General features: G+C 49.0%; 1 protein-coding gene across 1 annotated transcript in view; it reads left to right on the forward strand.

The window, feature by feature from the left end:
• The first annotated feature begins 2,396 nt into the window (after positions 1 to 2,396).
• The window catches only part of SMARCC1 (SWI/SNF related BAF chromatin remodeling complex subunit C1), a 166,420-nt gene continuing 155,015 nt past the window's right edge, over positions 2,397 to 13,801 (forward strand). The window contains exons 1-2 of the mRNA XM_051852494.2: positions 2,397 to 2,715; positions 8,564 to 8,683. Of these exons, the coding sequence (XP_051708454.1) occupies positions 2,515 to 2,715; positions 8,564 to 8,683 (321 nt within the window). The 5' untranslated portion in view covers positions 2,397 to 2,514. The remainder of the gene's footprint in view (positions 2,716 to 8,563; positions 8,684 to 13,801) is intronic.

Here is a 13,801-nt window from a genome sequence, read left to right on the forward strand (position 1 = left end):
CACTCCCTGGCCACAGCAGACAGCTGGACTGGAAGAGGAGCAACCGAGACAGAATCCAGTGCCCCAACCGGGACTAGAATGCGGTGTGCTGGTGCTGCAGGTGGAGGATTAGCCAAGTGAGCTGTGGCGCTGGCTTTTTTTTTTCTTTTTCTTTTCTTTTCTTTTTTTTTTTTTTTTTTTTAAGATTTACTTACTTATTTGAAAGGCAGAGTTAGAGAGAAGGAGAGGCAGAGAGAAAGAGGTATTCCACCTGCTAGTTCACTCTGCATTTGGCCGCAATGGCCAGAGCTGCACTAATCCAAAGTAAGGAGCCAGGAGCTTCTTTTGGGTTTCCCATAGAGGTGCAGGGGCCCAAGGACTTGGTTGTTTTCTACTGCTTCCCCAGGCCGTAGCAGGGAGCTGCATCAGAAGTGGAGCAGCTGGGACTCAAACCAGCACCCATATGGGATGCTGGCACTGCAGGTGGTGGCCCCTACTCCTCTTCGGATCCAGCTTTCTCCTTCTGGCCCGGGAAAGCAGTAGAAGATGGCCCAAGTGTTTGGGCCCCTGTACATATGTGGGAGATCTGGAAGAAGCTCCTGGCTTTGGATTGGCCCAGCTCTGGCTGTTGTGGACAATATGGGAGTGAACCAGCAGATGGAAGCCCTCTCTGTCTTTCCCTGTTGTAACTCTGCCTCTTAGATAAAAGAGTGCCAGGACATACTTCCCAGCTCTGGCTCCTGACTCCAGCTTCCTGCTAATGTGTACCCTGGGAGGCAGTGGTGATGGCTTGAATAATCAGGTTCCTGCCACCCACATGGGACCTTGGATTGAGTTCCCATCTCCAAGTTTCTGTGGATGTTTTGAGAGTGAACCAGTGAATGAGAGCTCTGTTTGGCTCTGTCCCTTTGCCTCTCAAGAAAAAAAAAAAAATTACATCCATGCTTCTACCCCAGGGGCTTAAAAGTTTCACCAAGCATACTTCACAGTTCAGTGCCTTTGTTTTCCCCCTCTATGTCCGGAATGTCCTTTCCTCCTCATCACATTCTATTATTCATCCTATTCATTTCTGAAAGATCTCAAAAGCTCACCGGATTTTCTCACAAGCACTTGGTCACTTTCTGCTCTGGGATCATAGCATTATGTCCATAGCTCTGTTAGGGATAACCATACTTGGATAAAAACTCAATATGGGGCCAGAATTGTGCACAGTGGGTTAAGCCGTGGCCTACCTCACCAGTATCCCCTATCAGAGGGCCAGTTGGCATCCTGACTGCTCTGCTTGTGATCCAGGCAATGGAAGATGGCCCTGAGTAGTTGGACCCCTGCCCTCAGTGTGGGAGACAAAGACAGAATTCCAGGCTCCTGACTTTGTTATAGCCACTTTGATAAACAACCAGCAGATGGAAGATAGTTTTTTCTGTCTTTCCCTGTCACTCTGCCTTTCAAATACATAAACCAATCTTAAACTCAAAACCTCCATTCCTGCGGGCCATACATTCCCCAAATATTTGTTAGCTAACAGGCAGAGTGGCTGGCGTTGTGGCTCAGTGGGTTGAGCCGCCAGTATCCCATACAAGCAACCTGTTCTAGCCCCAACTGTCCCACTTCCCATCCAGTGCCCTGCTGATGCGTCTAGGAAAGCGATGAGTGACCCGGATGCAATTTCAGGCTCCTGGCCCAGCCCTGGCCGGTGCAGCCATTTGGGGATGGAAAATGTCTCTCAACTCCGCCTTACAAATATTTTAAAAACAAAACAAGAACAGGCTGTTTCCGCAGCGCGAAGGGTACACCTGTGAACAAGATTAGGTTCTCATGCAGTCTATCTGCGCACACACACAAATAATAAAAACATCGGGTCACGTTCAGGGCTTCGCAGAACGTGTGAGCCACGGCTCAGGGGCCGGCCTTCGGAAGTACTTCCAGGCTGTGAAAGCGGCCGAGGCTCATGGGTGAAACCACAAAGCAAGACCCAGGAGGTCGCCGAACAACCCAGCGCGCAAAGGCCATAGGCAGGAAGGGGCGCGCGTGGCCGGGGCCACGAGGGGCGCGGAGGCCGCCCCGCGCCGTACAGGGTCCGGGCGAGCAGGGCGGGCGCGCAGCCGCACCGCGCCCAAGCGCCAAGGCCCGCAATCCGCAAGGGCTTCTCCCGGGCACTTATCAGCCCACGCCTTCCGTCGGCCAGCACAGACCCTCCTGGCGGCTGTCCACCGCGTGAGGCGCGCACACAAGAACCACAGGAAGTAGAGAGGCAGCCCCCGTGGCGCGGCGGAAGAGGCGGGCGGAGGCGCTGGCCCGCCGGCAGGGCACTGCGCAGGCGCGCGCGCGTGCTCGCGACGGTTACGGCGCCGGGGCCAACTCGGGGCGGGGTCGGGCTTCCGCGCCGGAAAGGGGTTGGCTGGGCGGGGCTGAGGGACGGCGGTGGTGGTGGTGGCGGCGGCGGCAGCAGCAGCGGCTGCGCGCGCGCGCGGGTGCGAACGGGGAACGCTGCGAGGGCCGGGCCGTGCCGGGCGGTGGGGACGACTGACGGCGACGATGGCCGCGGCAGCAGGCGGCGGCGGCGGCGGGCCTGGGGCAGCGGCAGGCGCCGCGGGCGCGGGGGGTGCGGCGGCGGCCGCGGGTCTGGCGGTTTATCGACGGAAGGACGGCGGTCCGGCCAGCAAGTTTTGGGAGAGCCCGGAGACAGTGTCCCAGCTGGATTCGGTGCGCGTCTGGCTGGGCAAGCACTACAAGAAGGTGGGTCCGCGCGCCCTTGGGGACCGGGAGGTCGCGCGGCGGGGGCCGGCGGCGGTCCCGGGCTTGGCGGGCCCCGGGGCCGCCCCTCCCCCCGCGCGCCACGAGGGACAACAAAGGCCGGCGCCGGGGCTGCCACGCCCCCGCCGGCCGCCCTGGGCGCCCCTCCGGCTCCCGCTTGGCTGCCGGGGGTCCCGGGCCTCGGCCCTGGGAGCCCGAGCGCTCGGGGCGGAAGCTCCTGCGGGCCTCGGTGCGCGACAGCCGGGCGGCGCGTGTGTCTTTTGTTGGCCGCCTCAGGTGTGGGAACAATGACCCCCCCCCCCCCAGTACCCAGCCGGCGTGGGCGCGCAGCCTCGGGGTTCGTCCCGAGAGTGGCCTCCGAGTGGAGGAGGACCCGGGTTTCGCTGCCCGCGGCTGGTTTGCCGCAGGCCTGTGGACGCTTGTCCCGGGCTTCACGTCACGACCAGTGGCACCGAGGAGAACTCGTGTCCGGTGAAGAAACGACGGGTTTTGGTTGTGCCCGTCTGCATGCTGCGAGTTCGAGGCTGTGTTCACCTGTGCCCTTCAGCCAGGCCTTCCCTGAGGACCCGCAATGTACAAGCGCACCCTACTTCGTGTCACCTTTATTTAATTCCTAGTGCTGGCCGCTGCCTGAAATTTGTGCTTGCTTGTTTCTCCTACCTTTGGGATTAAATTCTGCTGAATCATAGGTTTTCAAAGTTGTGACTTAACCCTTTGTTCAGAATTTTGAAAACCCTTTAAGTTTATGCTTCATGTAAATATTCCCAGAATGATTGCCTTGTAAGGTGGATGAAGCAGACAGCCACTCTCTGCCTCGAACTTCCCAAGCACCCTCTTTGACTTGTGCTCTCCCCCAGGGAGCAAGGGCACTGTCAGGCCTGTACCTGCTCTGGAACACGGTCGGTGCTCGGTGCCTCCCCTGAGCAGTTACTCAGTAAATACTTGCTGAACGAATGAAAAGATCGAGGTGTCTAGGAATCTGTTAGGGGTCTGCAGCTCAGTGAGTCTGTCTGTTTCAGCAGTCGTTAGGTGAGGGCAGGGATCTTGGGTTCCTTTGAGGTCGCTCACACTGATGCTTTCTTCAGAAACCACCGTTCCTGCTCTGAAGTTTGAGGAAGTGAGAGACAGTAGTCACATTTTTGGATGCATTGATTTTTTACCCCCTTTGAAGTTACATATGGGACTGTAGATTTTTCTCTACAGTATTGCTTTCTGTTGTAGTGACAAATTGGTCACTTTGTATATGGAATATAGCTTCTGGAAGTGGCTCACGGAGTTGAATATGTTCCAAAAATGTTAAATTTTTTTTAAAGTTGGTAATTTTCTCATCCAGTGCTTTGGGTCTTAAGGTCAAAGAAGATTTAACAAGAAAAGATTATCAGGAGTCATATTCCTTTGAAAATCAAGGAAAAGAGTGGAAAAAAAGTCAATGATAGTTATTTTGACTTCTCCAAATAATCAGTGTATTAATTTTGGTCCATTTTAAAGAGGGCTGCTTTATGCCTGGGTAATACCTCAGAAGTTTGAGTGACTGGGAAAGTAGCTAAGAGGCAGACTGAAGGATTTGACCCACAGCGTTGAGGCCACTAGGCCAGTGTTGACACACTGTTCCTGAGGCTTTAAAGACAAAGTCAAAGTTAAGTTTGATGTCTCAGGGCTTTGTAGAATCAGAATGTATTTCTTGGGCCTATCCAGGTTCAGAATTGTATATATCTCTTATGCCTGACAGCCAGAATTCTTTCAGCTTCCGGGAGTCATGTTGAAGTGGTAAAAATCCTAGTCAGAAGGCTCTTTGATTCTTTTTTGCATACTGTATTTCTGCTTGGTTTGTGTTTTGGTGGGTTTGAACTAAACATTTGTTTTGCATTTAGTAATGCATTTTCAGAGCAGTTAAAAAAAATTTTTTTTTTAGTACTTATTTGAAAGCGTTAAAGAGGGAGGTAGAGAGAGAGGTCTTCATCTGTTGATTCACTACCCAAATGGCCGAAATGGCTGGAGCTGGGCTGAGCTGAAGCCAGGAGCATCACATAAGGGCTGCGAGCACTTCAGGTGGCGGCTTTGCCTGCTTTGCCACAGCACTGCTCCAAGGCTAAGGTTTGTGGTGTGTGTTTTTTTTTTTTTTTTTTTTTAAGATTTTATTTATTTATTTAGAGGTAGAGTTACAGACTGAAAGAGGGAGAGACAGAAAGGCTTTCCATCTGCTGTTTTGCTCCCCAAATGGCTGCAACAGTTGGAGCTGAGCCGATCCAGGGGCCAGGAGCTTCCTCTGGGTCCCTGACGTGGGCACAGGGGGCCCAAACACTTGAGTTATCTTCTGCTTTCACAGGCCACAAGCAGAGAGCTGGATCAGGAGAAGAGCAGCTGGGACACAAACTGGTGCCTATATGGGAAGCCTGCGCCACAGGCAAAGACTCAGTGCTGGCCCCGCCCCCCCGGGCTAATTTTTAAGCCGATGATTTTGTATGGTCTGCAAATGATGTTATAAATAGCCAGATGGCCCTTGGAAGAAAAAGATTTCCCACTACTTTAGGCTTTGTTGGCAAGTTTGGCTTAGCAACACGGAGTAGGGTTTTTGACTTTTTGACTGGGATGATCTTTGGACAAACAGAGTCCCAAAGTAGGTGACCACTTAGGTGAGAAAACTGAAGCATGGGAGACTGTTTGCTGACATTACATTTGGGTCTTTCAGCATTACAAAATCCGGGTTCATTTTCCACCTAAGCTGCTGCCTTTGTATTACTGAGTACACTTCATTCACCTCATGTTTGATAAAGATGAGCGCCTTACCTCTGCGCATAGCTCCTGAATAGTTTTCAGTTGATAAAACCCTAACAGTACTGACTTCAGACTGATTTGTTCACCGCCTGAAGGATATCTAAGCTCCCAGATAAGTTTCTTCCCAAAGTTTGACTTATTGTTGAAATAAGATTTGAGGTTTCAGGATGATCACTAAAGTTAGGTCACCTAAGGAAGATGTTTTAATACCTTTTACACAAATTATTTGACAGTTAAAGATAGTTAAATGGTTATTTTTTTAAAAAGATTTATTTATTTATTTGAAAGTCAGAATTACAGAGAGAGGGAGAGACAGTGGGAGATCTGTCCACTGGTTCTCTCCCCAAATGGCCAGGCCCAAGCCAGTAGCTTCATCTGGGTCTCCGATGTGGGTGGCAGGGGCCCAAGGGCTTGGGCCGTCCTCTGCTGATTTTCCTAGGCTATTAGCAATGAGCTGGATCAGAGTGCAGCAGCTGGGACTTGAACTGGCATCCATATGGGATGCTGGTGCCGCAGATGGTGGCTTAACCCTCTGTGCATAGCACCAACTCTGTAAATATTTTTAAGATTTATTTTTTATTTATTTATTTTTATTTTTTTGACAGGCAGAGTGAACAGTGAGAGAGAGAGAGAGAAAGGTCTTCCTTTAGCCGTTGGTTCACCTTCCAATGGCCGCGCTGATCCAAAGCCAGGAGCCAGGTGCTTATCCTGGTCTCCCATGGGGTACAGGGCCCAAGCACCTGGGCCATCCTCCACTGCACTCCCTGGCCACAGCAGAGAGCTGGCCTGGAAGAGGGGCAACCGGGACAGAATCCGGCTCCCAGACCGGGACTAGAACCCGGTGTGCCGGCGCCGCAAGGCAGAGGATTAGCCTAGTGAGCCGCGGCGCCGGCCAAGATTTATTTATTTGAAAGGCAGAGTGACAGGGAGTGATAGATGTCTTGCATCCACTAGTTAGCTCCTCATATGGCTGCAACAGCCAGATTGGGCCAAGCCGAAGCCTGGAGCCTGGAGCTCCATCTGAATCTTCCAATTACCGGGGCCATCTTTTACTGCTTTCCCAGGCACACTGGCAGGGAGCTGGATCGGAAGTGGGGCAGATGGAATGAAATCCTTTGCTCTCTTATAGGGTGTCAGAATTGTAGGTAGCGGCTTGACCTGCTGAGCCACAACACCAATCCTAGTTATTTTCATAAATCATATCTTTTCTTTCCATTTCCTACAATCTTTTTTTTTCTTAATTTTATTATTTTGTACAGCAGGGAGACAGGAAGAGACAGACAGACACAGGTTGTCCATCTGCTGGTTTACTCCCCAGATGACTGCAACATTTGGGACTGGACCAAGGCTGATGGAAGCCAAGAGCTGGGAACTCAATTTTGAGTCTCCCTTATGGGTAACAGACTCAAACACTTGAGCCTTGTGGTAGAATGTGCATTGTGGTGCAGCGAGTTAAGCTGTGGCTTGGGATGCCAGTGTCCCATTCATATATTCATGCCTGGGATCCAGTCTTGCCTTTGCTTCCATTTTAGCATCCTGTTAATGCACCTGGGAGGCCATAGTTTATGGCTCAAGTACCTAGGTCCCTACCACCTGCATAGGATACCTAGATTAGTTCTTGGCTCCCAGCGTCAGCCCAGTCCAGGCTATTGCAGGCTTTTGAGGAGTGAGCCAGCAGGTGGGAGATCTCTCCCTATCTTTCTTTCTGTCACTATGTCTTTATTTTTCTTTGCCCCCCCCCCTTTTTTTTAGATCGTTATTTATTTGAAAGACAGTTATAGAAAGAGAGGTCTTCCATCTGCTAGTTCACTCACCAAATGGCCCCATTGGGTGGAGCTGGAGTTTCATCCGGTTTTCCCACATGGGCGCAGGGTCCCAAGCTCTTGGGCCATCTTCTGCCGTGTTCCCAGCCGCATTAGTGGGGAGCTGGATAGGAAGTGGAGCAGCAGCTGGGACTCAACGCCCATTTGGGATTCCGGGGCCTAACCTGCTAAGCCACCATACTGGCCCCCACATGAACATTTTTTTCCCGTTTTTTTTTTTTTTTTTAATGTTTTATTGAAATATAGTATATATACCATGAGATGCACTTAAGTATAGCTTTTTTTCATTCTGAATGACAATATTGGGAATGAAACATGTATGTTATAAAGGACCTTAGAATATACACAAAGATACATGTTATTTCAAATTTTTATTTTCATTTTTTATTTGAAAGGCAGAGAGAGCTCTCCCATTTGCTTGTTCACTCCCTAAATGCTGACAAGCCAGGAATTGATTTCAAGTAAGCCACATGGGTAGCAGGTACCCAAGTACTTGAGCTATCATCTTCTGCCCCCTAAGATGTGCGTTAGCAGGAAGCCGGATCAGAGGCCCAGTTGAGACTTGACTCCAGGCACTCTGATGTCAGATGTGGGTATCCCAAGGCACAGTGCCCTTCTCTGTCTACTAAAATTTGAGAACAATGGCTTTAGACTGACAGTTGACATCTTATATGCTCTGTTGTATAAAATTTGTCTTCAGTGTTTGATTCATGTCTGGCATATACTGCTATGTGTCACATGTGTGGGTGTGTGGGTGTTTTTTTATTTTTTTTATTTGACAGGTAGAGTTATAGACAGTGAGAGAGAGAGAGAGGCAGAGAGAAAGGTCTTCCTTCTGTTGGTTCAACCCCCAAATGGGCGCTACAGCCGGAGCTACACTGATCCGAAGCCAGGAGCCAGGTGCTTCTTCTTGGTCTCCCATGAGGGGCAGGGGCCCAAGCACTTGGGCCATCCTGCACTGCCCTCCCGGGCCACAGCAGAGAGCTGGACTAGAAGAGTATCAGCCGGCACTAGAACCCGGTGCCTTTATGGGATGCTGGTGCCACAGGCGGAGGATTAACCGAGCGAGCCTGTGTGGTATTTTTTTAAATAAAAATTTATTTATCTGAAAGGCAGAGGTACTAGATGCCATTCTACTAGAATGGCAGTGCTTAGTAGATACTAGGAAGTAAGCCAGCAGTCTCTCCTGCAACAGTTGTACCACTTTTTAAGTCTGTCTCTTTATTTTGCAGTATGTTCATGCGGATGCTCCTACCAATAAAACACTGGCTGGGCTGGTGGTACAGCTTCTCCAGTTCCAGGAAGATGCCTTTGGGAAGCATGTCACCAACCCGGCCTTCACCAAACTTCCTGTAAGTACATCAATTTATAATAGTACTGGGGCATTTTCAGTTTCTGTGTGCCAGCCTATTGCTATTTTCCTTTGCTATGACTAGTGTATAAATTTTAAAAAAGGGAACCTCAACAGAATTTTAGCTGAGGCTTTTTTGCTGTTTAAAAAAATATATTTTTTAAAAAATTTGAGAGACAGAAACAGACACATGTGACTCCCATCTGCTGAAACTCAGAACTGGGAATTCAGTTCAGGTCTTCTGTGATCTTCGTTTTTTTTTTTTTTTTTTTTTTTTTTTTTTTTTTTCAGATCTCTGGAGCTGGGCCAGGCAAAAGCCAGGACCCTGAAATTCAATCCCATCTCCCACATGGGTGCAGGGGCCCAGGTGTTTGGGCCATCTTCTGCTCTTTAAGACCGTTAGCAGGGAGCAGATCGGAAGTGGAGCAGCCACAACACAAACCTGAGCCCATATAGGATGTTGGCATTGCAGGCAACAGCCTTATCTACTATGCCACAATGCTGGACCAGTTAGATATTCAGGGTACTTCAGAGGACCTGCCAAATCTAGGAACAGTTTTTTATTTTATTCATTTGAGAGACAAGGAGAGAGAGAGCTCAGACATGTCTTTAGGTTTGCTCCCATCTACTGGTCTATTCTCAAATGCCCCCAGTAGCCAGAGGCTGAGCTGAGGCCCAACCCAGGAGCTGGGAACTCAATCCAGGTTTTCTGTAAGGGTAACAAATCCATTGTCATTGCCTCCCAGGATCTGCTTTAGCAGGAAACTGGAGTCAGGATCCTGAGCTGAGAAGCAAACCTAGGTGTTCCAATATAGGAGAGGAGCATCTTGACCTTTAGGCTGAATGCTGGCTCTCAGCTCACTCATTTTTTGTTAAATTGTCATGGGTTTCTTAGACTAAATGGTTAGGATTATGTTCCAAATGCAGATTATCTTGGGGTGGGAGCCGTTTTTCCTGCTTAGCTATTGGTAGGTAGATATTTTTTTATAGCCCATTTTCTCCCTAATTGTGCCTCCTATGAGACCCTTGGCTTTATGGATGTGTGGTGGGTAATTAAACGCTCTCTTTTGCTTTGGTTCAAGTTTGATTTCTTGTCCTTATACAGCACAATTCTCACCTGTAGGTTATCTATGCTAGCATTTCTTGTTTGATTAGTCTCATTATTTCCTTTTTTTTTTTTTTTTTTTTTTTTAATTTTTGACAGGCAGAGTGGACAGTGAGAGACAGAGAGAAAGGTCTTCCTTTGCCGTTGGTTCACCCTCCAATGGCCGCCGCGGCTGGCGCGCTGCAGCCGGTGCACCGCACTGATCGATGGCAGGAGCCAGGTACTTATCCTGGTCTCCCATGGGGTGCAGGGCCCAAGTGCTTGGGCCATCCTCCACTGCACTCCCTGGCCACAGCAGAGAGCTGGCCTGGAAGAGGGACAACCGGGACAGAATCCGGTGCCCCGACCGGGACTAGAACCTGGTGTGCCGGCGCCGCAAGGCGGAGGATTAGCCTAGTGAGCCGCGGCACCGACCTCTAGTCTCATTATTTCCATCACACGTGTCACCTGAGTGTTGCAGTGTTGACCTCAGAGATTATCACTTAGGACATTTTTTTCCTCATTTGATTTTTTGTACTTGAGGATTAATTTGCTTTCTAGGAATTCAACCTCATTTAAAATAATGTTAGACTTACCTGATATTTTGAGGTGTTTGCAGTAGGATTTTTTGGTTGTTTAGTTGTCACAGTGCTGGAGTCAGGAATAATTTTTCTCATTTGTAAAATGGGGTGAAAAGAATCAGCTTTATAGGATTGTTAGGAATAAATGAAGTAGTACATGAAAAGTGCCTTCTGATAAGTTCTGAAACTTGGTATCTGCGATAATACATTTTATCCTAGCCAAGAATGAGACTATTATAGCAGTGATCACCTCTGATTAAAGTGTTAATTTTAAGATTTTGTAACTTTATTGGTATATGTTTAGTGTAGCAGTTAAGGAGCCATTTAGGAGGCCCTGTAACTCATATTGGAGTACCTGGGTTCAAGTCCCAGCTCTGCTGTTTTTTTTTTTTTTTTTTTTTTAAGATAGATTTATTTACTTATTTGAAAGTCAGAGTTACAGAGAGAGGAGAGAGAGAGAAATCTTCAGGCCACTGGTTCACACACAAATGGCCACCACAACTGGAGATAGACCTGTCTGAAGCCAGGAGCTTCTTCAGGTGTCCCATGTGAGTGCAAGGGCCCAAGCACTTGGGCCATCTTCCCCTGCTTTCCCAGGCTATTAGCAGGGAGCTGGATCAAAATTGAAGCAGCTGGTCTCTAACTGGCTCCCATATGGAATGGTGGCGTTGCAGGCAGTGGCTTTACTCACTATGCCACAACGCTGGCTCCTGTTTATTTATTTTAAAGACAGAGTTAAAACAGGAGACACATACACATATCTTCCATCTGCTGGTTCACTCGCCAGATGTGTGCAACAGTCCAGGATGGCCTGGGCTCATGCCAGGAGCCAGAAACAACTTCTGGGTTTCCCATGTGAACGACACAGGCCCAAGCACTTGAGCCATCTTTCACTGCTTTTCCAGGGGCATAAGCAGGGAGCTGGTAAGTAGAGCAGCCAGGACTTGAACCTACATTCAAGCTTAAGCTGCTGTGGCACAATGCCGTCTTCACCAGCACAGCTTTGTTATGATTCCAGCTTCCTGCTAATGTGCACCCTAGGAGGCAGCAGATCATAGCTCAAGTTGTTGTATGGCTGCCATCCATGTGGGAAACTTTGAGTCCTGGCTCTGTGATCATTTGGAAAATGAACCAGAAATGATACACCTCTGTGTCTCTGCCTTTCAAACAAATAAATAATAAAAGACCAGTATGTCTCCTGTAGCAATTAAAATAATTAAGTTGTTGGGGGTGGCATTTGATACATCAGTTAAAATCTTGCTTAGGATGTCTGCATTCCATATGTTACTTCTTGAGTTTAAGTCCTGTCTCCATTTCCAGAATCAGCTTCTGCTAATGCACATCCTGGAAGTCAGCAAATGATGACTCAAGTACTTGGGTCCCTGCCACTCCAGTGGGAGACCTGGATTGAGTTTGGGACTCCTTGCTTTGGCCTGGCCCAGAACTGATTGTGTGGACATTTTGAAAGTGAACCAGTGGATATCTCTGTCTGTCATTGCTTTTCAAATAAATAAATAAAAATTAGGGCTGGCATTGTGGCATGGTGAATTAAACACTACCTGCCACATAGGCATCCAATAGGTATGCCAGGTTGTGTCCTGGGAGCTCTATTTCCAGTCCAGTTCCCTACTGATGTGCCTGGGGAAAACAGTGCAAGATGGCGCAAGTGTTTGGGCCCCTGACACCTCTGTGGAAGACCCAAATGAAGCTTCTGGCTTCAGCCACCATGCTGTTTTCTTCATTTACTTCTTCAAGTCCATTTTCAGATACCGTGGTTTACTGTTTGATAGGCGTAAGCTTGGCATTTTAAGTATATACTCCTGGGGGGCAGTGCTGTGGTGTAGTAGGTAAAGTCACCGCCTGCAGTGCAGGCAAGCCATATGGGCACCAATCCAAGTCCTGGCTTCTCCACTTCCATCTTGCTCTCTGCTATGGCCTGGGAAAGCAGCAGAAGATGGCCCAAATCCTTGGGCTTCTTCCTGCGTCGGAGACCCGTAAGAAGCTCCTGGCTTCAGATTGGCTCAGCTCTGGCCATTGGCAGTCATCTGGGGTGTAAACCAGTAATGAAAGACCTCTTTCTCGCTATCTTGCCCTCCCTCTCCCTCCCTCTCCCTCCCTCTCCCTCCCTCTCCCTCCCTCCCTCTCCCTCCCTCTCCCTCCCTCTCCCTCCCTCTCCCTCCCTCTCCCTCTCTCTCCCTCTCTCTCCCCCTTTCTCCCCCTCTTTCCCTCTCTCCCTCTCCCCCGTCCCCCGACTCTGTGATTCTTTCAAATAAATAAATAAATCTTTTTAAAAGAAAGTGTATATACTCCTCATCAAAACACACACTGTCTTCATTACCAATTGCTAGTGCTACGTTTTCTCTGATGATTAAGTCAGAGATAAAGACAAGGATACCATGGCACAGGTGGAGAACACTGTGCAGTATGGTAGAAGGTTTTTCTTTTCCAGTTTCCATTGAGCTCTGCAGAATTTTATGTGGACTATAAATATCCTTAGACACATCCAGGATAAGATTAGTTTAAATTTTAAATTATTTTATTTTATTTTTATTTGAAAGAGTTACAGAGAGAGAGATAGGTCTTCCATCTGCTGGTTCACTCCCAGATGGCTGCAAGGTCCGGACCTGTGCAAATCCAAAGCCAGGAGCTTCTTCCAGGTTTCCACGCGGGTGCAGGGGCCCAAGGAATTGGGCCATCTTCTACTGCTATCCCAGGTCATAGCAGAGAGCTGGATCGGAAGTGGAGCTGCTGGGACTAGAACCAGCACCAATATGGGATGCCGGCGCCTCAGGCCAGGGCTTTAACCTTTTGTGCCACTGTGTCGGCCCCAAATTTTGAATTTTGTTAGCCAAGGATAACACAGCTGGCAGCCTCTTAAAACTGTCTCAAGAGTCTTTAATTGAAGGGTGCAGCTGCTGAGATACATAATAAGGCAGCATCTCATTGGCTCTGGAAGACTCACCTTTTGCTACTCTGTTGGCTTTTTTTTTTTTTTTTAAAGTTTATTTGTTTATTTGAAAGAGTTACACACAGAAGGAGAGGCAGAGAGAGAGGTCTTCCATCCAGTGGTTCACTCGCCAATTGGCCGCAACTGCTGAGCTGGGCCGATCTGAAGCCGGAGCCAGAAGGTTGCTCCAGGTCTCCCACACGGGTGCAGGGGCCCAAGCACTTGGGTTGTCTTCCACTGCTTTCCCAGGTCATAGCAGAGAGCTGGATCAGAAGTAGAGCAGCCAGGACTCGGAACTGGCACCTATATGGGGTGCTGGCACTGCAGGTGGCAGCTTTACTCACTATGCTCCCCCCCTCCCCCCGCCATTGACTTTCTGTTCTTTAGATTTTCATACACTAGTCAGGAAAAGTGTACTCATTGCTTTTCTTTTGGGGAACCTTTAAGAATAAGAGCTCTAGGCTGGTGCCGTGGCTCACTAGGCTAATCCTCCACCTGCAGCGCTGG

This window comes from Oryctolagus cuniculus, chromosome 10 (genome assembly GCF_964237555.1).
Source record: "Oryctolagus cuniculus chromosome 10, mOryCun1.1, whole genome shotgun sequence".
Classification (NCBI taxonomy): domain Eukaryota; kingdom Metazoa; phylum Chordata; class Mammalia; order Lagomorpha; family Leporidae; genus Oryctolagus; species Oryctolagus cuniculus.